Source organism: Mesocricetus auratus, unplaced genomic scaffold (genome assembly GCF_017639785.1).
Source record: "Mesocricetus auratus isolate SY011 unplaced genomic scaffold, BCM_Maur_2.0 Super-Scaffold_100028, whole genome shotgun sequence".
NCBI lineage: Eukaryota > Metazoa > Chordata > Mammalia > Rodentia > Cricetidae > Mesocricetus > Mesocricetus auratus.
This window is the reverse complement of record NW_024429209.1, coordinates 8,650,021-8,675,993: the sequence shown is the minus strand read 5'-3', so window position 1 is coordinate 8,675,993 and position 25,973 is coordinate 8,650,021. Positions and strand designations below refer to the sequence as shown.

The following is a 25,973-nucleotide window of genomic DNA, read 5'->3' as shown; positions in this document are numbered from 1 at the left end:
ACATAGATACATACATATTTATAGATTATAGTAATTGTCCTGCTCATAGGAGAGTGGTATTTATATAGTGGTTATCTTGCAGCAGGGTGCTATGCTAAGCAGATTAAGGACATTCACCAATGTAATCCCTAAAATATTCTTCTCAAGTATGTATCATTATCTACATCTTAAAAATGAGGACAGTCGGGCACGGACAGCTTAAATGGCTTGTCCAGAGATCCCACCGGCATGTGCTTGAGTGAGGATTAGTCATCGGAAGTCTGGGTGGGTGCAGCCTCTGCTTCCTGAGGACACATATTCTGACTACTTCTTCAGTCCCCTGGCTGGTCTGCAATCCATATCTTGTCCCATCGCTGTATTCAGATCCAGGTTTTTACCTTCCAAGATGACCTGGTATCCTATTGTGTAGATGAGCCATTTATTTACTTGTGTGCTAGGGTACTAGTTTTGTTTACTAGTACACTAGAAGTGTCAGCAGAGGAGCAATGCATAAAGGTGACAGACTTTCAACACATTCAAGCAGAAAACAGAGCCCTTGTCTCAGACGGCTCTCAGAAAAATGCTTACAAAGCATCTCATCTTATGAGGTGGTCTCCCGTGTACCTGGGACTCCACAATTAATTGGGAAAACTGCATTAGCCTGTGATGACCCCAATCAGTGCTAGTTTGGGATGTTTATAGGGATCACAGAATTGGTAGGAAAAAAAATGGGCAGGAAATTGAAGGCAAGTTTAGTAATTATAGCAGCGGATATGACTGTGTAATAATGAATGGTGGCTGTTGTTATAAACAAGTGTCCTAAGGACTGCTTTGAACAGCAAGAAAGCACCCTGCAGTGATCAGAATGCACATCTGCTAGATAAACATGGAAACACATCTGTTCTAACATACATGTGGATGGTTATTTTAAATTTGGGTTTCTAGTGACATCATACCTGGATTCCAGATGTGTCACATGCTCAGCAGCATGTGGGATAGTTTTGATCTTCAGTTTCCTTCACAGCTCGCCTGGTCCTCAGTATGGGGCTGATGGGAGTTGGTGGAAACTCCCATAGGGAACTTCTGGGAAGAGGACTCAGGGTTTCAGACAGTGGGACCTCAGTCATCATCTCTCCCTTCTCCTGTTTCCTCTTCTCCCTTTTCTGCTCTACCACCTCCTCTTTTCCTTCCTCATCCTCTTCCTCTTCCATCTCTTCCTCTTTGTCTTCCTCTTTGTTCTCCACACCCATCTCTTCCCCCTTTCATTTTAGCTTCCTGGGAAGCAAGGTTTTGCCACTTCATGTGCTACCTGTCAAATATGCTGCCTCACTGTAGGCCCAGAGGCAACAGGAACAGCTTATTATATAGTCTGAAACCTCCAAAACTCTGGCCCCAAACACCTGTCCTCTGTATAAGCTCATTCATCTCAGGTGTTTGTTAAAGCAGCAGAGAGTTAACTGAGACAGTAGAATTAGAATTAGAAATGATGTACCTATGTCATTCAGATATTCTAGTTGTAGACACTTATGTCTAGCATGTATATGTGCAGTTTGAATAAGGAATTTAATAATCGGGATTGGGAAGATGCTCAGTAGTTAATATTAAGGTTATTTTTCCAGAAGACATGGCTTGTATTCCCAGCACCCATCTGGCAACCCACAGTCATCTGTAACCCCAGTTCCAGGGCACCTGACACCCTCTTCTGGCATTCTCTGGGCACCAGGTACATGGTACATAGACATATATGCAGACAGAACACTTATTCACATGAAATAAAATAAAAAATTTAAAAAGAATACTATAAATGTTGAGACTGCAACCACCACCATTCTCCCCCTAGCTATGTATACTATTTGTTGAGCAATAGTCTAAGGTGTATATTTAGTATTTAATATCCTGACAACACTGTGAGCTGAATATTATTACTCTTATTTTACAGATGAGGGGACATTAACCATTGCCCCCAAATACTTGAAATAGAGGAGCTGGGATTTGAGTCTCTGAATTCTAACTCCAGATATTTTCCACTACTATTAGCTTTTCAACCAATCAGTAACTTTGTGAAATGTGTTTTTGTTATGGTTGTTTTGGGATGAATTATCCCATGTAGCTCAGGCTGGTCTGTTGTTCAGAATTCTGCCTTAGTCTTCTGAGTGTCGGGATTACAGGTGAGTATATCTATGCCTAGTTTCAATTATATTTTTAATATTTTTAATTAAATACTAAGTACAAAAATGGAGATGTAACTAATTTATATAACTAAAATTTTATATACTAATTTAATTTTTGTGGGCTTCTCACTAGGAAATGGGAAGAATGGTTTACTAAAACTTTTCTTTTTTACATTAAAGTTTGTGTGTGTGTGTGTGTGTGTGTGTGTGTGTGTGTGTGTGTGTGTGAGACTGTGTATTTCTTAGTGGGTGTGTGCACATGTAATGTGAGTTCACTTGTGTGTGGAGGCCAGAGGCTGACACCGGGTGTCTTTTCTCAGTTGCATTCCACCTTTATTTTTTGAGACAAGTCTTTCTCTGAACCTGAATCTCATCAATTCAGCTATGTTAGCTAGTCTGTGGGCTCCAGTGCTCCTCCTGTACCCATTACCAGTCCTAGAGTTACAAACATATGCTGCTGTATCCAGATTTTTATGTGGGTGCTGGGGATTGGAACTCAGGTCCTTGCAGTTGCACACAGCAAGTACTTTATTCCAAGAATGGTTAAGTCTGATCTAATGGTTAGGGTTGATTCTGTCAGTTTGTGGAGTTGGCTACTAAGTCTGTCAAGGTATAAATGTGTGTGTGATGAACTTAACTTCTGCTCAGTGCCAGCATCATGGAAGCAGCTATATCCCAGAAACACCCTGAGCAGGACGAGGGAGAGATGACATTTCCTGGAGAGATGATACTTCCATCTCCTGCTGCTTTGACCACACTGTTCTCAGGGCAGCCTGAAGGCAGCCATGGCTGAGCACCCTTCCAGTCCTTGTGACTTCTGCCCTCTGTTAGATGTTGTTCTTTGAGACTGTTCATGTGTCAGGACTGCAACTCCAGGGGTCAGGATTCTTCTGAGTGAACACTTCCTTTCTCAGTGTATGCCCTGTCTTTCCTAACAAGGAGGCAGTTTTTCTCAGGCTTTGGATTCAATAGTGACTTGAATTACCATTGTACGTACTCAGAGACTTGATAAGAAAATCGTTTAGTACAAATAGAGTAGTTTCTTTAGCTTTAGTGAAAATAAGATGACCGAGGCATCTCTATAAAACCGAGTCCAACAACCTGGAAAATCCAATAGTAAGTTGTCATCTTCTTTGGGCCTATCCTAGACCTGTACATGGAATCTGGTAGTCATAGCCACATGGGCAACCAAGTCCTTGAAATATAGCTAGTCTTAATATATCTTAATTACACACGTGTTTCAAAGGATTTATCATCAAAAAAGGACTTAAAACATTTTATTTGCCAATTTTCACATTGTGTGTTAATGTGATTTTAGATACTGGAGTTTGGTAAAATTATTAAAATTAATTATACAAATTTTTAACCTTTTAGATATGGCAACTAGAGTATTTAAAATTCCATGGGTGGTTCTTATCATATTTCTCTTGGCCAGTCCTGCCATGAATTGTCAGACTTTATTATACCAGCTGCTCTTCTGCCCACGAGGATGTTTCTCTTTGATGATAGTAACAGCTGGTGTGTATTGAGCATTTACTATATGCAAGGCTCTTTAAATGTGTCCTCTTAATGGATTTAGAAACCCCATCTTGTGATCCTCCTTTCACAGATGGGGAAACTAAGGTATAGAGAAATTAAACATCTTACCCTCAGTCACAGAAGGAGCAATGGGCAGACAGAAGTGGAACCAAAGCCTGGTTCAGTAACTCCTACTGATGCTCCCAAGGCACTTGCTTTCTGCACAAAGCCCTGCGATTTCTGTTCCTGCTATGCTGTGCTACTCACTCTCCAGTTTTCAGTTTCTCTACAAAGAAATGATCTGGACATCCCTCAGAACCTCTTAGTTGTTTTCTTCCTTCATGTGTGTGTGTGTGTGTGTGTGTGTGTGTGTGTGTGTGTGTGTGTGTGTGTGCGCGTGTGCATGTGTGCATGTATGCATGTGTACATTTATGTGTATGCTGCAGATCTTTCATTTAGCCTTGACATTTTGCGAAAGAGACAAGGAAATGTCTGTAGTATCTGTCTTGCTCTGCAACTCTCTAGAGCCAGTAAGCAGCTTTTTCTGTACTTCCTACTACTGTTTCTATATAAATAGCCTTGGATTTGGTCCTAACTTTGCCATTAACCTGCTCTGCAACTTTTGGACATGCACCACCCCTCTCTGTGCCTTACTTACCATGGGGAATAAAAACAGAAGTCAAGTTCTTCTGGTCTAGCATTCTTTGATTTGTGACTTAGGGATGAAGGAAATGAGGCATCATAGAATTCAGAGATTCCTGTGTAAAATAAAACACTGAAAGATCCTGGTGCCCTCACCCATCCATCCATCCGTTGTCCATTGGTCAGGCAGGACAGGTGCCTCCGGTTCTCTGACAGGAGAATTTGTCTTCATGAGTGTGTGGAGACCAAGTACCTTAGAGACAATCTGTCCCTGAGAACTGAAGCTTACCCATTAAGATGAATCCCACAGGTGAGCATAAGGCACTATGTTCCCAGGAACCCACCAAGTTACAGGTGTCTACTGTGTGCCACAGGAAGGACAGAGGTGCATTTCATTTCATTGATAGAATTTATCCCATTTTGATGTTGGTAAGGTGGAGGACTGAGAATTTGAGACCATTTTGGTCTATATTGTGAATTCAAGCCCAGCCTGGGGCACATAGAAAGGGCTCATCATATAAAGGATTAACACATTTTTTTCACAAAATATCTTCAGTCACACAGTTTTACTACCACTCAGTGCTAGCTTTCTGTTGGGGGAATCAACTGTACTTTAAACCACCCTCAAATATGCCAATAAATTCTAAAAATTACTTTCTTTCCTAAGTATTGTGTGTCTTATTAAGAAATCCAAGTTATTCTCTCTCAGAATTCAAGACATTATTTGTCATCAGTAAAACAACTTATAAAAGCTTAAAAATCAGAGTGTACAGTGCCCTTTAAGAGTATTGGAGTTTCTAAAGTTAAAGGAAGACTTTTGGCACTGAGAACTCTCTAAGCCAGAGCTGTTAGGGCAAGAAAGCCTGTTAAACTCATCAGTTGGGAATTAGGTGAGAAAATGGAAGCTACCATAGGTATTTCTGTCGGGAATGGATATTTTAGAAGGCACCAGATGGCTAAAATACCTTTGAAACCATCATATATGTGGTCAGTGGTCTTCCACAGGAAGTTAAGACTGTGCAGTGAGGAAGGGAAATTTTTTCAACAATTTATGTTGGATAAGCAGACTTCCACATGCACAAGAAGAACAGTGAATCCTTATCTAATGCCACACACACACAACAGTAACTGAAAAATGCACTAGAGGCCTACCTATAAAACATTGGATTGTGAGACTTCAAGAATATATGGGAGAAAGCTTCATGACTTGGGCCAGAGGATTCTCTTGATAGGACAGCAAATGAATAAAGATGATAGCAAAAATAGTTACATGGAACTACATCAAACTGGAAAATGTGTGAGTGAAAATACAACTCAACAATATTACAAGGCAATTAAAAGATGAGCAAAGACCTTGAACAAACGGTTCTCTAAGGAAAACATACAATTAACAACAAGCGTATGAAAGGACTTTCAGTGTCACTAATAATTAGATAAATTTAAATCCAAATGACAACAAAGCATTACCTTACATTTACTTGGATGGTTCCAAAAATGAAAATCAAAACAATTGAAAGTAGCACAAGGCTAATGGTGTGGATTTGGAGGAGTTGTAACCAATGTGCTGTAGGTGGGGATGCAAAATGGCACGGCCAACGGGAAAGCAAGCAGATCAAAAGAGAGCCACATATGATCCAGCATCCCGTTTCGAGCTGTGTGTGCTAAAGAAACACTAGCAGGAGCTTGAAGAGACAGTATGCTTCCACGTTCCTTTCTATGCCATTCATAATAGCCAAGAGGTAGGGCCAACTAATACAGCCATCAGCAGCTGAGTGGATAAAATAAAGATGACTTCTTTTCTTTTCTGACATGAAAGAGACATTTTATTGGATAAATTTATTAATCATAATTTCATACTTGTATATAATATATTCTATTTACTCTGACCCCCATCCTCTCTTATCTCCCTCTTGCCCCTGGTATTTCTCCCTCTTCTTTTCAAGTCCTTTTCCCTCATCCATGACATTTTTTCCTTGTTTTGGGTCCCTCTGGTTTTAACCAGAACGAACACACACACACACACACACACACACACACACACACACACACACACACACATATATATATATATACACATAAATACATACATACATGCATGTATACATGCATATATATACATATATATGAATATTCCTCAGCCTTCAACAGAAAGGGAATTCTGACTGCATGGGTGAACTGTGAGGCCGTTATGCTGAAGAAAATACAGATCATAACATGACAACCCCAATGATTACACTTGCAGGAGCACATTACTATGCCAAAATATCTGACTCACATAACTGGAGGAGAAATACTTGGGCAGGTTCCTCTGTCAGCTCTGGAACTACTCATTCCTTTTGGGCCATGGCTGTGGTGGCTTCTGAGCCTGGAAACAGCACTTCCTTAAGATCCTCTTTGCTACAAGAGTACTCTAGGAACACTCTCCTTTTAAAGAAAACACTTTCCAGTAAGTTTATAGTTTTACACTCTGGAGGTTGTGATGAGTGGAGTCTCACCAATTTTTGAAATGCAGTCTAAGCCCCTTTCCTATTATCTAGATACAGATTGCTTGCTTCTTTTTTAGTGACACTAATTTCTTTTATATCCATGGCCTGTTTGGCCACAGTGTTAGATGGACCCATACTCCTTTTCTGGGTAAACAGCATGCTTTCTAACATCTTTATGGCCACTGTTTTATCTCACTTCTCTCTGAGCACCTGGCTAGAAACACACAACAGTAACTATACCACACTGTGGTATGCTGTGTAGAACTTTACTCTGACTAATCCATTAGGTCAATAGGTTTGAGTTCAAACTTACTCAAATTCCAACACGTAGACAAATTGCAGACTGTGTTGCAGGTGTGTGTGTGTGTGTGTGTGTGTGTGTATGTATGTGTGTGTGTGTGCGTGTGTGCACGCACCGCAAACACCCGTGCGAGTGTCAGATTTTAACATGGGTTGACTCTAGTCCATTTCTCAGTGGTGTACTTACTCTCTTCTACAACCTCATGAGCATCGTCTTTATCATCTGTAATTCTGTTGGCTTCTGGTCTCATACACTCAAAGAAGAACTCCTATTAAGCTCCTCTTTAACACTCAAGGACTTTCTAACCCCTAATCTCCAACCTTTCCCAAATTCTACAGCAGCTCTAAAGACACAAATTCCAAAACCATATGGCCATATTTGGTTGCTCATTTCCCTGGTACAAATTTTCTGTATTGGTTAATTTTGTTTAAATTTGTCTGGGACAAAAATCCAAATGAAACAACTTAAGGGAGGCAGGTTTTTTTTTTGATTGGCAGTTTCCCAGGGTTCAATGCCCTGTAACAGGGAAGATGTGGTGGTGGTGGGAACATGTCGTGAAAGCTGTTCACATCCTGGAAGCAGATAGCAAGACAGGAAGTGAGGACTGCATGTAACCTTCAAAGGCATCCTCCAGTGACCTACTTTGGCTAGTGAGGCCCTACTTTCTAAAATGTTCTGCAGCTTTCCCAAGTAGCACCATTATTTGGGGACTAAGCTTATAAGACACTCGCCTATGGGGGACATTTCAGATGTAAAAACACACAATGGGATTTCTAGAATAGAAAAAATAATAAAAACAGAAAATAGGTTTCTGATTGCCGCCACTGGGAGGAGAAGGGAAAGGAGATGCTATTAAGTGTTGTGTTGATCCTGCAAAAGCAGAAGTCTGGAAGGAACTAGTTTGTAAATAATAGAAGTTTATTTCTCATAGTCTTGGAGGCTAGGGAGTGCAAGGCCACGGTCCTAGCAGAAGAGTCATAATTTGCCTCTAAGATGTTATAGCAAATACTTGTTCTCACATGACAAATGATAAATGGTCTCATTTAGGTCTCTCTTTCCATGCATGAGGACTTGTCCCTCATGACTTAGTCATTTTTTCCACCTCTTGATGTTCATATGTTATTATTTAACTTTCTACATATAGATTTTGAGGGACATGCACATTCAATCCATAGGGAGTGGAGACAGGATTTTAGTTTTGCAAAATGAAAAAATCATATAGATACATTGTGTAACAGGTGAATATAGTTAGCACAATATAATTATTTATTTAGAAATGGCCTGGGTCCTGAGATTTGGGGTAGCCTGGAGCTAGATGTTTAGCCTCTCTGGGCTCTGCACAGCAAAGGGAAATTAAGTAGGTAAACATACAGTGTTGTTTTATTTTTGTCATCACATGGAGTCTGTGAAGCCATTCTTCTATGGTACAATGTTTGGCAATCAGGGACTTCATGGCATCTTAACAAAATGAGGGAGTCTCACTTGCATGTGAAGGTGTATAGATGGGGCCAGAGACTCATTCTAAACATAGTCCAGCCTTTGTAAAAGAATTCCCATTGCTCTTTTCTGGGGGTGGTAGTGATAATTAAAAGATAGACTGCACTTAGCACCAGTATTTAGCTACTTCAAACAAAATTACTTTAGAAGCCTGAATTTTGTTTAAACTTTACTCACAGTTTTAGACTTTATAATGTAGAAAATAAAAATAGAAAGATTATTTGCCTGGATTTAAAATCTTCTTTCTGTCAGTTAAAATAATTCTCTATGTAGTTGACTTTCAGGAGGGTTACCAGGGGCATCTTCTCACATGGTATTCATGGGCACCATGGCCAGAGGTGTCACCTACAGGGCCTTGAGTAACTGGTGACTGCCTTCTTTGGCTGGAGTTTTCTATAATCTTGAAGAGAAAGCTGTAAAACTGGAAGCCGTGGCATTGCACAGCACAAGGGTCAGCCTAGAGCAAAATGCTGGGTGTGTGGACCCATACGGGATCTCTGTAACCTCCAAGTGCTGGCCTGCCTCAGACTGGACTTCCCTGCTATGTCTACCTGTCCCCTGGATTAAGCTCATCCCCACCCCTTTCTCTCTTTGTATACATATTGATATGTGGTAGGTGGTGACTGTGGGCTGTCACACTGTTTGCACTTCATAGTTCCCTTATACCACTGGTGACAAGAGGCTGTTTGTGTACTTGTCTACTGAGGTTCAACAGCAGGCTCCAAGATGGCCAGACATTGCTATTTTAGAGTTCACATGCAGTTACCCTTACTAGTGTCAGAATTAGGTTGAAGATGTGATCGTGGGGTGCTGGTCCCACAGAAAAGAAGCAGAAACACTTGGAAATAGCCCCTGTAAACTAGAATGGCTGGCCACGTGTCTGAAGGGACTCCCTGAACATAGATCAGCACATGGCCTTTTGAACTCTACAGTGATGACAGATCTCCTGGTGCCTGCCCCGCAGAGAGTTAGAAATGTCAAATTGCATGTTGGCAATTGTCTACACCTGAGATCTGAGGCTTTGCATGGTGAATTCAGCTGACCTAGACTAATCAAGGCAACACCAGCTGTTCCCAAGCCCTGGGTCATAACTAGGGTGAGGAATCAGCTTCAATGTGGAGTTTACTTCCCTTTAAAGGTCCTGGAAGGCAGAGGTAAAGGTCTTCCTGCTCCTGAACCCATGATATAACTGCTACTGTAATCTTACTTGGAAAATGATTTTAGGGGACCAGTAGTTTAGCTCATGCCTTCAATCCCAGCATTCCAGACTCTGAAGCAGCAAGATCACAAATTCAGGATTGACTTGGTCTATGTAGTCAGACCCTGTCTCAACATACAAACCACAAAACAAAATAGCTCAGTTTCCTTTTAGACCTGGACCTAGATCAACTCCCCTCCCATGGTGTGCACACTTACTCCAGGTCCTTCCTGAAGGTTAAACATCTGTGGTGGACTTGAGCAAGCAGGTCACATGTGAATGGGCCTAGCTGCCCTGGACTCAAGTATAGGCTGAGTGCTTAGATTGTGCCAGCTTTCTCAACCATCCATGTCTTACCCAAATCTTGTCATTAGAGGCTTTTATGTCACATACATTTAGGCTTTAGCCACAGTTCTGGGGTTCATGAGCCCATTATCATGAATAACAGAGCTTAGAACCAGCTCTTCATACCCCAGTCTCTTCTTTTGTGATGTAAGATTGGCAACATCTGTCTGCCTCTCTCTGCTCCTGTATGAGAAGACAGCAGTGAGCAGGTTGGAAGAACTCTTCTCTAGGCATTCATTTCTTGTTGCTGCTGTTAATGTGACCTTCAAGAACAGCTGGTTCCAAACTTCCTGTGTCAAAGAACTGTAGTGCTTTCTGAAAAGACCACCCCTTGCTTACCCACCCAGCCCCTGGGAGGGCAGATTAAAGTTGTTGTGGCTGCAAACCCAGCCGATATGGGCTGTAATATAGTAAATTATCACTTGTTTTGCAGTCTTGACGAGAAAAATAAATGCAATTACACTCATGAATGTTGAAAAATGAAGCAAAGCAATGTGGATCGGCACATTCGAGGTGCTTTTCCAAATGAAAAGCTGCCTACAATGAATGCTAATGGGCTCCCTCCCTCCTGCTCCCTGGCATATGGTGCAACGTGATCTTTCTGAATTAAGAGAGCAGCTGTGCCAAGCGCCTGGCCATGGCAGCAATTGCCCTCAACAGCCCAGTGAAAGAAAGGAGCCTCAACAAGTAGATCCCAATGCCGTCCCTTGCCTGAGGACCCAGGATGGGCCCAGTTCCTAAAGAAGGTACTGAAATGATTTTGGTGTTTGTCTCTGTTTTAAGATCCTTGAATCCATTCTGTAGTTTATTCCATATGGCGAGTACTTATTGAACACTTACTGTATGCCCCCACACTGTGCTGGGGTGAGAGAGATAAATCTCAGGGATCCATTCAGTGCTAGTCACTCACTTGCCACCCCTGCCATATGTGGCCACTGAACACTTAAAATGTGGCTAGTCCAAATGAGATGTGCTCAAAGTAAAGTACATACCGGAGCACAAAGACTTAGTACAGAAACAGTAGCCAAATATTTAGGAAGGTGTGTTAGTTATATACCAGCAGCACACTATTTTCTATAAGGGACTAGGGCACCAGAGAATTTTCTGTTTGCATGGGCTTCTGGATTATGATGATCTAAGTACAGTATGTAAAATTAACTTTTTTAACATTTAAAAATGCAGCTGCTAAAAATTTCATAGGGCTCATTCATACTTACTTCTGTTGAGCTGTGTGAATCTCTGCTTTCTGGTTACCCATATCTTTCCCACACTCCCTGCAGGGCTAACCCTGATAGACCTTCAGCACATCCGGTGTTTGCTGTCTTGGGGACTTGGTGCTTATGGAAGGCTTTTCCCCAGCTGTCTTTCAATTTAACTGTCACCTTCTTAAGAAGTATATTCTGACCATTCTTTTAGCTTATGTGTTCTCCGGCTTTCAAACACTTTCCGGTCACCACCATAAGGCTTAGGTGTTTTATACATTTATTTGCTTGAGTATCTGTTTCCCCTAAGAACAGAGGGGGGGATGAAGAGCATTTCTGGCTTGTTTCATGTTGTTTTCATGTGTGTGTGTGTGTGTGTGTGTGTGTGTGTGTGTGTGTGTGTGTGTGTGTGTTGTGTGTGTGTGTATATACATGTATTCATGAGTCTACACCAAGTATATGGAGACCAGAGTTCAACCTTGGGCGTCAGTCCTCAGGCGCAGTCTGCCTTGCTTTCTTGAGAACCAAGTGTTTCACTGAAACCTGGGAGCTCACCAATTAGGTGAGGTTTGGCTGGCCAGTGGACTGCAGAGTTCTACAAGTCTTTCCTCTCAATTGCTAAGATTACAAGTGCATACCGCTGTGCCTGACATTTTACTTAGGTATTGAACTCAGGTCCTCAGGGGTTTGTAGTACATAATCAACTGAGCTATCTCTCTAGCTCATTGTTTTCAATTCTGAGCTACACATTACTGTAACAACTGACACATAGTAGGTACTCAAACTGTTTTCTTCAATGAATGCATGAATAGTTAATTGTTTCAGTCATATTACAAAGGAGAAAATTTTGGTTATTTTTACATTGTTGATGTTTGGAAAGGAGTCAACAATAAGTCTAATTTATCAATCAAGGAAATTCTGAGTGAAGTGTGTGATTGATGAATGATGTAAATTGAGTGTAATGAATTTGGTAGAAGTGGGATTATGTGAATTAACAAGGAAGCTAAGGACAAGTGGCTGAACGCAGTGAGGAGCTTAAGAGGCAAAGGCAGGGAAAGACATTAGGGGAGAGCTTGGACTATGGAGAACACACACACACACACACACACACACAAACACACGTTGTCTGTTGTCTCCTGTTAGTCCTTGCCTTTGGCCACAAGCCAGGATAGCTGTTGCACGATGCCTGGAGATGAAGGCCAAAGAGGTTGCCCTCTTAGGTACAGAGCAGGGCAGAGATTCTATCTGGATTGACAAGCATGGGCACTGGTGGGGAGGGTGCTGGTGGGAGAACAGAGGGTAATTATCATCCTGAAAAGACCTAAAAAGCTATTTCCTTTAATGTGATGGAACATGTCTATTCCAAACCAACAACCCATATCCTAAAAGTGGGATGCTTATGAGCATTAAAGTTATTTAACATTCATGAAGGGATTTCTGGCCATTGAATGGAAAGTGTAATTATGGGAGACATAAAGTTGTTATTTGCAGAGGATATTATTATTCACCAAAAACTCAAGAGAAATAAGCGAAAAACTGTTACAACCCAATAAAAGGGTCCAACAGGGCAGCTAGTCAGGGAATAATCATACAAAAATCAACAATTTCCTCAACCTTAGTAATAACCAGTTATAAAAATAATATAAAATGTCTAATCTTGTGAAGGCATCAAAAGTGTAGAAAGCTGAAGAAACTAAGGAACTATGTAGGAACTTTAGAAGGAAGTTGAAGAGCAAACCGGGAAAAACTAATGAAGAGATAAATATCTCATTCCTTGACAAAGATTTCCTATTTTAAATCTTGTGGGTTTAGGTGTTATTTAAAGTGTATTACAGTGGCAATTAATGAGCAGTTTTGCAAATGGAATATTTAGTTTATCTAGAAAAATAAATGAGTACAGATGACCAGACAGATGTCAGGAGACAACAGTGGAGGAAGATCCCTACTTCGAGAAGAACAACAGAACAGAATATCTCCCATAAAGAGACACGAGCATCCTTATTTTACTCTGTGTGTGTGTGTGTGTGTGTGTGAGAGAGAGAGAGAGAGAGATCATGTACCTGTGTATTATAGATAACCTTGACACTTCCAGTAAGTGTGATAAATCAGGGTGAAAACTCATCTACAGTGAGGTGTGAGGTAAGTAGGGATAGATATTTAAAGCTCACTATCAAATGTATTTCAGATGATTGGAATAAGTTGTATTTAATTGTAAAATATTTAATTCTGTATGGAATGTGGTACAGAAGTGAATGTTTAAATAATTTTAATATTAGAACAGTATAGAGGGTAAATTTTCTCTGTCCCATCGGTTCTACTTGGACTGGTTTCTCTCTACCTACTGGGTCCCTGCGGGTACTTAGAATATAACCATTCAGAGACTTAATATATATTTATAATTATTTGGCCAGTGGCTTAGGCTTATTACTAGCTCTCTCTCTCTCTCTCTCTCTCTCTCTCTCTCTCTCTCTCTCACACACACACACACACACACACACACAAATTAATCAATTTCTACTAATCCGTGAATCACCATCTGCCTGTTTTTACTCTTGCATCTGGCCTTCCCATTGGCTATGTGGCATCTCCTCACTGTGCCTTCCTTCTCCCTGTCTCTTTGTTCAGATTTCCTGCCTAGTTAAATTCTGCCTGTCCATTGGCCAAAACAGCTTTATTCATCAATCAATAACAGAAAAACATAGTCACAGCATACAGAAGGACACTCTACATTAGGTCAGTTTTCTGAGGAAAAAAAGTTGCAATAGTGATAAATATTTATCCCTAAAAAGTAAATAAGATGAAAGGGCCTACATCAAAATGAGTCCTGATACAAATACATACATACATGCATACATATTTGTTTATATTTTTACAAAACAAATGATTGATACTATGAATATGGAAAGAGCTTTTACAAATCAATAAAAGAAAGACAAATGATGCATTAGAAAAATTCTGTGTTGGCGAGACTTCTGAGAAATACTGTCAGTATAAGATACATTGGTACACTATTCAGAGAAGACAATTTAACATCTGTCAGAAACATGAACTATGTATATTTCTGGCCTCAAAATCTATTCTTGAACTGTATTGCAAGGAAATAATAAAAGATAAGCACAAAGTGACAAGTTCTGGGTGTGTGACCTTGACTTCCCAGAAATCTGCTCTAGTGATGGCACTACAGAATGAATCAGCTTGCTTCCCAGGATGACTGGGAGGCTTCCTTGGGATGATTTGCCTGTAAAGTCCTGGGAGAATGGTGCTGGGTATTCTTAGTTAATTTGGTGTTCCTGTATCTTTTCACTTTCCTTCTCTACCTTGAGTCCCTTGGGCACGATTACGACCCCTTCTTCTGCATTTCCGCTCCAGGAGGACCAAAGGCAAGAACCTTAAACCTATGTTCAAGTTCAGTGGAGCTTTCTCTAAGGGTGGATGTTTAGTTTAGCATGACAAGCATTTAGTGCCAACAGCATGCAGACCAGGACTTGGGTGTGTTCGGGGTGAAAAGGCTCTCTGCTTGACTACATGTTAGTGAAATCTCCAGTGAGTCCCCTTCTCCATGAAGCCTTGGCTTTGACCCTTGTCTTGTCCAGGCGGTTTTCACAAGAATTCTCCTAGGATTATGTTAATTTACTGAGACTACTGTCACCGTTGGTGTCTGTTCAGCCCTTTTGAGTTCTGCCTTAGTTTGTTTTCCTGTTAATGTGATAAGATACCTTGGGAAATGCAACTTAATGTATAAAGGGTGTATTTTTACTCACAGTTCCAGGTTATAGACCATCATAGTAATGATGTCAGAGCAGCAGAGGATTAGGGGTTGGTCATATTCATAATTCATAATTGGGTACAAAGAGCAACACAAGTATGAATACTTCTGCTCAGCTTCCTATCTCCTTTTTCATACAGTCCAGGATTCAAATGCAGTGAGAGTTCCACCCATGGTGGGTGGGTTTTACCACTTAACATAATCCTCCATAGACATGCCCACAGGCCGTCTAATCCAGGCTGTTCCTTGGTGAAATGCTTAGCTGTTGATTCTAGATTGTATCAAGTTGTCAGTTAAAACTAACCATCACAGGCTGTTATAAAAAGATAAACTAAACGAGGTAGCTTTTAGGAACAGCAATTTGTTTCTTTCATTTGTTGGCTGACATCCTGTGAAGGCCAAATCCAAGATGGTGTCTCTAGTGGGCTTTGTGTTTTGAGGGCTCTCTCTCTCTCTCTCTTTTTTTTAAATTTTATGAGACAGGGTTTCTCTGTATTGTTTTGGAGGCTGTCGGTCCAGCCTGGCCTCAAACTCACAGAGATCCGCCTGCCTCTGCCTCCCGAGTGCTGGGATTAAAGGTGTGCGCCACCACCGCCTGGCTTTTGAGGGCTCTCTTATAGATGGAACTTTGGAGCTTGTCTAGTCTGGGTTACTACTGCTATTATGAAGCAAGCTGGGGAGGAAAGAGTTTATCTGGCTTATGCTTCCACATCACTGTTAATCACTGAAGGAAGTCAGGACAGGAACTCAAACAGGGCAGGAACCTGGAGGCACAAACTGATGCAGAGACCATGGAAGAATGCTGCTTCACTGGCTTGCTCTTGATGGCTTGCTCAGCCTGCTTTCTTATAGAACCCAGGACCACCAACCCAGAGATGGCACCATCCACCGTGGGTTGGGCCCTCCCACATCAATCACTATTTAATAAAATGCCCTACAGGCTTAGCTGCAGCCCAATCTTCTGGAGGCATTTTCTCAATTGGGGTTTCCGCCTCTCAGATAACTTTAGCCTGTGTCAAAGTTGATATAACATCAAGCCATCACAGAACTGTGTCTTTATGTGGTGGAAGAGGCAAAGTGGCTCTCTGGGATCTCCTTCATAAGGGAGTTAGTCTCATTCATGAGGTTCTGCCCCCAAGACATAATCAGCTCCCAGTAGTCTCATCTCTTAAGGTTGTCACCCTGGGGGCTGGGATTTCAACAGAAGAATTTTGGCAGGATATAAATAATCAGCGCTTCTCTCTGATCACCATGGCTGACATTTAGCCAGAACCCTGCTAAGTTAGTTTATTAAGTGTCCTCCTACTGCTTCTGGTAATTCTCTATCATTTCAATCTGCTTTTTACCCTAGCTCTGTCCCCTATTGCAACAGTCTTTAATAAAATCGTTGCTAACATTTTACTGTGATAAGTATCTGTGCCATTACAAACCCAGCCTACTCTACAGGAGTTTTAGATCTAAGAGATAAATTGGTGGGCAGCACCACATCAGTTCTTTAGAACAATCTCATTCATTGATCCAACAGATACACAATGAAGATGTATAATAAATAATAATGTATCAGGTGATACTGGGGACACAGCTGTGATACACTACACACTCAAACAAAGCTCAGTAGAAAGTAGAGGAGGGGCTTCCTCATTTCTGGTGTTATGTAGACAATAGGAATCCCAAGTCAAGAAGAAGAAATACTCCCTTCAGGAGATGACATCTCAGTTGCATGCACAGTGAGTTTAACGGTCACTCATGGGCTGCAAGGCTCTATGGTTTCAGAGCCCTTGTAAGCACATTTGTGAGTAAGAAAGATGCTGGACAGCTCAGGAGCCAGCCCAGCTGAGAGGAGACGCAGACAGGGAGATTATCCTAATAGGATTTCACAAAGACCACTTAGCAATCGCTGAGCTTGGGGGGAAAAGTAGTTATGAGCAGAGGGTGGAGAAATAGCCAAGAATCTGGCAACTTGGCGAAAGCTTGGAGAGAAAAGCTGACAGCCAACAGACAGAACAAGATGATCCTTGCAGAAAGGTAAAAGGAATAGATGGAGGGGGGGTACTCGAGACATGGATGGAAATGGAAGCTCATTTATATAAGTTGAGGACACGCGTTAAGATAATTCCAGTGCTCAGTTGGAACAAAGCCAAGACTTTTTCATTACGATGCTTCACACTGTCAGAGAACTCACGGAAACAGATGTGGGTGGTGGAGGGTCAGGATGGATGTGGAATGATAGGTGTGGACATGAAACATGCATAGAAACAGGGATGCCACCTCTAACCCCACCTCTGCAAGAGACAGGGAAATAGAGCCTCCAGAAAATGAAGCATCTCATCTAGACCACACAACACAATCAGGAAGGTCTAGAATGACAAGGGTAGAGCCTCATGTGTTGCTGGTGGGTTTGCAAAACTGGTGTAGCCATTGTGGAGAACAGTTGACAGCCCTTCCAAAAAAATGAAACATGGAGTTTGTAAATGAGCTTGGAGTCTACCTGCGGGATGGACCCCATAGAATAGAAACAAAAATTGACTTGCAGTGGGATGTGACAACTGGCTAGTGATCATCCTTCCACAGCAGCTGGCGTTCTCCCTTCCTTCCTCTCCAATGCTCCTCCCTGTTTATTCATATGCACCTACTAACGAATATAGGCCTTTGAAAGCAGTGTCAGTTACCAATGGGGACTAGATGGGAGCCTTTGCAGGGCTGACAGTGTGTCAAGCTTCCACATACCTTGCCAACACATATTCAGATCAGATATGAAATGAATGAACTTTTCCTACCTGTATACCTGAAGCTAATGAATTACCAACGTGGAAACAACCATTGCTTGCTCTCATTATTTAACTGCTTGTTCCATAGAGTTTATGCTCTCTTTTATTTTCCCAGTGTTACAAAGTAGTTATCTGTTTCTGTTTCCTGGTGAACACCTTCTTCCATAGGGAATTAAAAAAGACATTTGCATGTCACACCTGCTTTAATGGCATACAATGTTCATTGAATGAATGTGAAGTACTTTAATTGTTTTCCTTTCACTTGATTGTTGTGTCAAAGAGGTAGGGTGGTCACATGAAATATTTGACCTAAATCGGTTATTTTTGAGCTATCTCTTTTCTTTTTTAAGATTTAATTTTACTCTTATTTGTATGTATGGGGACTGGAAACTTTAACTTGGATCCTCTGGAAGGCAAGAACTACTCTTAAAGATGTTCTGAGCCATCTTTTCAGCCCCTTTGTTAAATTCTCTTCTGCTAAGTTTCTTTGAGCACAGTCTGCTTCCCCTCTTAGGAGAGAGGAAGCCTCTGGGGACTTGCAAATGGGACTATCAGATACAGTTAGACATAAAGACTAGGGACAATGAGTGACAACTTTGTCTCCAGTCTCTTTGTCTAACTATATCTAATAGTTGTAAGATCATTTTTACTGACACGGTAGTACACCCTCAGGGGATAGGGTTGTCTTCGGTAGCTTCTTTCTGTTCCCCAGAACAATAGAATCATACCTTTTAAGAAGAGGGCTTTCTGTTCCACAGGCTTTGGTCTTTGTTTTCTTAGACCTTCTTGTTGTCTTAGCCTATCCCATGTTTCCTCTGACTTATTATCATTACTTCATGATAAAAAGTTCTAGGACCCAGCAGTAGTGGTACATGCCTTTAATCCCAGCACTTTGGAGGCAGAGGCAAGCGGATCTCTGTGAGTTCAAGGCCAACCTAGTCTACAGAGAGAGTTCCAAGACAGGCTCCAAAGCTACACAGAGAAACCCTGTCTCAAACAAACAAACAAACAAACATGTTCCAGGGAGGAGTTTAGGGGAAGAGGAAGATATCCAACTATACCGGCTCACATTCTGCAGGTGGCTCATGTCTTCCCTAGGGTTAGACAACCATTTTTCAATTGTTTCTGTCAAACCAGGGACTTCTGTATTTAGCTTCAACAGTGCCATCCCATTTGAAAGAAAAGGACAGACATGATTTCTTCTCCTTTCAATTTAACCCAGATAACCTTGAAAATCTTTAACATGAAGATGTGGTGTTTTCTGTGTTTTGGGATCAGTCGGGTTTTCTTGTTCCTTTTAACTTCTTGTTTATGTCATCCAGCTCTGGGGATGGAAGTCCTGGGAAATGACATGCCAGCCACCATATTTTCTGGAAGTCTTGGCATCTTTTCCACTATACCTTGCTGTGTGATTATAAATACACTCTTGCACAGCCAGCGTGACATGCTCTTAATGCAAAGGGTTTTCAATGACCATATTCACTGAAATGGCCTATTTATATGTCAAACGCATTATTGGATAAGTGCTTTTGTAAGAATAGAACAACAACAAATAAAAGATCGCAGGTCCAGGCTGCCAAAAGATACTGCAGGGCCTCTCCTGCTCCCCCACCTCCCATTATGTCACATGTTCATATAAAGTTGCTATAGAGGGACTCAGTGGTGAATGGATTTTAACTGGGCAGCGATTTTCAGAAGACTGTTTTCTTGTTTTCACTTCAAGATCTTAATTTTATTGATGGTATTGCTGCTGCTGTTGGACCTAGCATCACAGATCTAATTTAATTTAATTTGCTTCATTGCAAAGAAGGTGATCACTTGCCCAGCTGCTGCTCTGAGCAGTGAGGGAGCAAGCCGGCATGAAGATAAAGATTGAACCTTATCAGGCCTCTCCAAGGTTTATGTTAATGAGCAAAGCTTAGAGAGTTTGGGGACTTTTACCCCTGTGATTGCCTTAACTACCATCCTGCTTCCTAGGCAGCAAGGCATATTGTGCCTCCCTGTCTGCTGGGCTGTGAGAACTTGGGGGAGGTAGGATTATGTGGGTAGTGGATCTACTGCTGCCAGGTGTCATACGAAGTAGGGTAAGGTGGTTTTTTTCCATCCATTCTGTCACTGCGTGCTTAGGGAAGCTTCTTGGGGAGAATGATGACAGACAACAGGTACGGTTAGGTAATCCCCCTCTAAACATAGCTTGTATGACTTCAGTAGTTTATTTCTTTAGAGGAATTCTTCAAGCTTTCTGAGATAGCTTCCTTAAGCCAGATGTGAAGAGGGCCAGTGCCTCTGGGAGAGACTGCCCCATTCTTATCTGCATTCTCAGTAGCATCTAGATTGTAGGATCAAACAGTTCTTAAATTTAAATTTATTTGTAAATGTGTGCTTTGAAAGTATGTGTATAAGTGCATGTGAAAGCCAGAGTTGGACCACAGTTTCCTTCCTCAGGAGTCGTCCATCTTATTTTTGTGAAGCAAAGTCTCTTACTGGGCCCTACGACTCACTGTTTTTAGACTGGTTTGTTGGCTGGCCAGTGAGCTGCAGGGATCCTTTTGTCTTCATGTCCCCAGTGCTTGAACTGCAAATATGTACCATCATTCTGGTCTCTCTATGTGTTTTTTAGGGGTCGGACTAAAGCCTTCATGTTTTACCAATTAACACCTGTCTCTGAAGGCCCTGTGGTTCATTGCTTAGATTAAATATCTCATAGAGTAGCTGTATGATCCAAGGCACATTTCTATTGTTAAATTGGTCTTGATAGACAAGACCACAAGATGCCCATGACTCAACTTCTCTTGCTCTCATTCTGAAATGTCACTAGGCTGTCTCTAGGAGTTTTGCCATCTAAGCTCTGGCTGCCAGCATCTCACCTCTTTGTTTATGCAAGCTTCTTTACTTCATTTGATTTCTCAAGTATTCTGGAAACCCAGGCAGACCCTGTATTTGGCATATTCTCTTGGTCACTCTTAGTAGGTCTAGATTTCTCCATGAGTTTCTATAGTTCAATCTACTTCTGGTCTATTCTCTTGTCTCTCTGTGGCTGATGAGCTAGTGTTCCCCCTGTCCAACCATGTGAACTGAAGACATATGTCCAGGTCAGATCAGTGGCTTTGTGAAGTGGAACAACCTCATGTAGATGAAATCCCTGTGTGAAGGACACACTTCCAGAATGAACCAGTAGAAAAAAAAATCCTCCTAAGGATGAAAAAGTACCTGGCTCAGAAAAATCAAAGGACAGAGGCCTCAGAAAAAATATGAATAATATTCTAAAGAATGCATGCAAGCACATCAGAGAAAAATCCATTGGCATTAGGGAGAGTGTTCAGGAGCCAGATACAAAATAAATTCAAAAAAATATTAGCTTTTCTCATATGTGCAATTTTTGAGATGTAATATACAGAACAAAGGAAATACCAATAATAATAGGTCAGAGTATTTTAAGGGTTCAGGATGATGATAATAGAAATATGTAGGGCCTGGATGAAAACCTTAAAACATGGGCACACAAAAGACATGAATGCTTGGGGAAATAGCACATTTCTGAATGAAAACATCAGTCATATCAATATGTTAGTTCTCCCTCAAAATTCTTACCTATTTGTGTTTTTGTGACATGTCAGGAATCATTCTAGCTTGAATTATAAAAGAGTATCTCCCTAAGACAAGTAACAACTAATTATTTAAAACTAAATGGGTGATTTGCACAGTAAAAAGTTATAATGGGTTCTAAACTATTATAACTCTATAAACACGTTATTTTTGTGGCTAGTGAAATATAATTGGAGCCAAGCAGAAAATAGAGTAAGAATAATGTGAGAGTACATAAGGATTTATTATGTGATGATTATGGATTTTACATTAGTAGAGAAAGAATTGATTATTAATACAACTAGAAAAAATGTGACTTAGTGGGAAAAGTAGATCATTATTACATGTTAGAAAGCAGAAAACAAAATGTAGTTAGATTTTACATGGTATTGGTATGGGAAAGTTTGGAAACCCTAATCGTGTTTGATTTTATATGTGCAAATGAATTTTAAAAGTATCATTAAAATAAAAGACTCAGCTTCTCTATTCCCTTTTCAGTAAAGTGCCTTAAGAGACCACTCAGTGTCATTGCTGTCACTCTCTCTTATTTCATGATACCAAGCCAGGTCATTGCTGTCATTCTGCCCCATTCCCACCCTTCCACTGGAACTGATGTTGATGTAGCCAATGTTGTAGTGACCTCCATAGCTAAATATGGTGACACTTGTCTTGCTTGACCTATTCTGTCTAATGCAGCCCATGACCCTGTTCTTGAAGTCCACTTATCACTTGTCTTCTGGATTATCACAGTCTCTTTGTAACCCTCAGACCACATTGATTTTTTCCCCAGTCTCTTTTGCTGATTTGAGGTCCTCGTAGAGTGGACTGACCCACAAATATTTTTATGTAGCTGGGTAGACTGTGCTGATGATCTACCTTAGGTGGTTGCCTTGCAGTCTACTGTAGACTGCGTGTAGAATCAATCTTTCATCTCTGTTCATGTTTTTTCTCAAAATATGCTTGGAAAAACCAATTGCCAACATACTATGTTCACTTGAGTGTCTTATTGGTTTCTCCACTGTAACAAATACACCATCAAACTTATTATGTCTCCATATTCCCACCCCAGTCTTTCCCATGGTGTCTGTGTTCAAAATACTTCACAGAAACAACCTGAGAAAAGAAAGACTTGTTTTGTCTCATGGTGTCAGAAGGTCACAATCTATTATGATGGGGAGGGCATGGTAGTGTGACTCAGTCACTACAGGTAAGAGAAAGGATTGACCCTTTTCACACAATGACACATGGGAAGCAAGGAACAGGCCAGAACCAAGTGTTGTTATAAGATTCTATCCCTGGTGATCTACTTCCTCCATCCAGGCCCCACCCCTTAAAGGGTCCATAGCCATTAAAACAGTACTACAAACCTGGGACCAGGGCTCAAAACAAGAGCCTTTGGGGAATATTCAAGATTTAAATGGCAACACATGGTCTCTATGAAGTGGGGGAATGATAAAAAAATAAACATATAGCAAATACTACTTATTTTTTAATCATAAGTTGACAACTGTATGGAAACAGGGCCATGACTGTTCATTGACTGCTGTGGCTTCTTTTGCAGAGCTAAGTATATGCAGCAGCCCCCCAGGATGGTTTCAAAGTTGTGGACTGTGCTGTCTCCTTACTAATGTTGGATTACCCCAGGCTTTGTCACTTCAGCTTCTGGTACTGGAACTGAAGTGATGGCTAAGAAATGGAAATCATCTTGTTCTCTGAAAACCTGTTCTCTGAAAACCATGGTGACTGTAGATATTTTTCTTCCAACTTGGATACTTTTAAGAATGAAAAGGATGTTCCAGACAAGCAGGGAGATATAGCTCTAGATGCCTGTAATGGATCATTGAGAATTAGATTAGAAAGAGAGAAGTGCATCTAGTAAAGTTAGAATTAATAGAATTAAGTAGAAATACTAGAAATCAATACTAGTAAAGCAACAGTGTTTATTAGTAGCTGGGAGCATTCCGACTCACTGTATCTTTAGATACGTTGCATGGAAAGCAGGAAATCAGGCAGCCATTCTCTTTTTGATGGTGGACAGAATGCTATTTATTATGCCAGATAATAGCAGGGACAGAAACTCAAGTGCTCCTTGAATTGTACAAGGGACAGCGATGTGAGACAAGAACAAAATGTTCTACTCTAATGAGTGGAAAAGAACATCAGAAGATGGGTAACATGGACATTTGAAATAGTGCAGAATGGTGGACAGGAGGGAACAGCTGTAATTAAGTAAAGATCTAAGGAAGTGGCAGGGAAACAGAGCTTGCACGTTTGACTTAGCAATGAGTCAGCTACCAAGGGCTCTAATGAGGACCAAAAAGGATCCCACTTGTGTGGAATGGGACCTTGGTAATCAGTTCTGTGAGTTTCCTGTGATGTGAGAGGACAGTGAGTGAAGAGGCAGATGGGCTACAGAGCTGCCCTTCTAGGCAGCCCATTCCAAATCACTGCATGGTCAGGGGGAATATGAAGTAAAGTCCTAGAGAAACCTTTCTTAGAAACTCCTGGGTCTTAGAGCATCTTTTGTGTTTCCTGGAGAGTAAGGATCAGGCAAGCCATGGGTTGTGGGCAAAGCTGATAGCCCAGTCATGGAAAAATGAATCAGTGTACATGGATGCATTTGAGGAGAAAAACCACAAGACATTGCATCTGTGGCAGTTGAATCAAATGGATCTGGCATCCTGCTTCTGGGGGATGCCAAAAGGTGGTTCCAGAAAGACAGAGTCATACAACTACTTAAGGGAAACTAGTAATGATTGGAATCCCACTTCTGCTCTCCTTGGTGGGCTTAGCCTTTACTGAAGGAAACATAGTTCATCTCACGTTTTTAAAATTTTGCCTTTTCAGAGTAGAAATGTAGCTCAGTTGGTAGAATGCATGCCTAAAATTCATGAATCCCTCGGGTTTGAGCTCCAAGACTGCACAAAACAAGCATGGTGACACATACCTGTACTCCTAACTCTGGTAAGATAAATGCAGTAAGGTCGGAGTTGAAGGTTATCTTTAGTTGTATGGTGAACTAAGGTCAGCTTAGAATACACAAGATCCTGTCTCAAATCTACCTTGGAGAATGAACCTTTTCTGGTTTGGGAAACCCAGGGACATGTGAGGAGAGTTACAGGGGAGTGCCTGAAAATGCATCTTATCTGTTCCATTCTCCTCAGAGGTAGACATGCTCAGCTCTCTTTAATATTGGATCAATTGGTTTGAATGACAGTCATGTGTTTCATAGTGTTATTTTGGCCAGTGACGGGCCACATACATGGCAATGACCTCATAAGATTATACTACCTACTGATGTAGGCATCCTGGTTCTTGTAGGTGATGTCTGCACATGGATGATATTCACTAACAATATATGTCTCAGAACAGATGGCCATATTGTCACTCCTGGAGGTTGTTTTAAAAAAAGGAGTCACATTTTCTGTGAAGCTCTGTGTTCAGTTCTACAGCAAAAGAGAATGTTTTAGAAGGGTTCTAGCTGGCTGTGATTGAGAACATTAAGATTTTTCTCTTTGGGAACTGTACCTCTCTTTGTTAGTCAATTCTGTGGACTTTAGACAAGGCAAGGGCCATTTTAGCTGCTAGAAGGACTTTTATTTTCCATTCTGAAGACAGAAATATGCAGAGCCTCTTACTACCCATTGCCTCTAAAATATACAACCATTCTCTAGGTGTAGGTGCATAAAGCAACTGAATGCCTAGACTGTGGCATCTGTCTTCAGAACTCCAGTTAACTTTCTGGTGAACAGGGTCAGATCTGCATATCCAAGGTGGCTGCTAGAGCAAACATGTCAGCATACTGCTTAAACCCTGAATGCTTTATGTTCTATGCTGTTGCTGCCATATAGCCCTCTGAATTCCATCTGTCCTTCTCCATTGCATCCATTGCCCTTGGACAGCTTACTTTATGGTTCAACCTTGCCCATGTTTGCCTGGGAACTAAAGAGAAGCAGGAAAGTATGTTGTTGGTACTTACTCTATGAACCCCTCCCGTACCATGCCTTAGGCCAATCATGTCCCTTGACTGAAGGTCACAGATCTTGTCAAAGGAGTCTTCTCATTACTGTCCCCTCCTAACTAGAGTCTGGTAAAAATTCTTTCAAAGTGACCCTGTGAGTTAGAGATTATTCTCTGAAAATTCCTGTTAAGAAAAGCAGGGGTTGTGATCTAACTTACTGGCCCAAGGCTACATAATAAGTATATCATGGAGCTGAGGTTCAAATCATTGTGGCTTCCTGGTAAATGCTGTGCCCACCACTCCCACTGACCTTGGAGTTTTATGTCTCTAACCCCTGCCATGCATTGTCCTACCTCATGTAAGATCTGTGGTCTTGTAAATAAGCTATTTACCAGCTCTGCTTGGCTTCTCTTCACTTGAACATGCCCAGTGTGACCCTGACTGATACTTGGGTATGATGTAATTTGATCTTCATTAAAAATGTGAGTAGATAGAAATTAATTTGTCCTTGTCTCTACCGCTAAAAGGAGAAAAGTCAAAGGTGGAGCTCAATA

The 25,973-nt window shown here is 41.2% G+C and overlaps 1 protein-coding gene across 14 annotated transcripts in view; it reads left to right on the top strand.

The window, feature by feature from the left end:
- The window catches only part of Ptprt (protein tyrosine phosphatase receptor type T), a 1,105,935-nt gene that overhangs the window by 301,566 nt on the left and 778,396 nt on the right, over nt 1-25,973 (top strand). Inside the window, exon 1 of one of the 14 annotated variants that reach the window (XM_040732974.1) lies at nt 10,730-10,883. The exons of the other annotated variants lie outside the window; for them this stretch is intronic. Within the exon in view, the coding sequence (XP_040588908.1) occupies nt 10,862-10,883 (22 nt within the window). The 5' untranslated portion in view covers nt 10,730-10,861. Of the gene's footprint in view, nt 1-10,729; nt 10,884-25,973 lie in introns of those variants that run through there. 14 annotated transcript variants of the gene reach the window in all.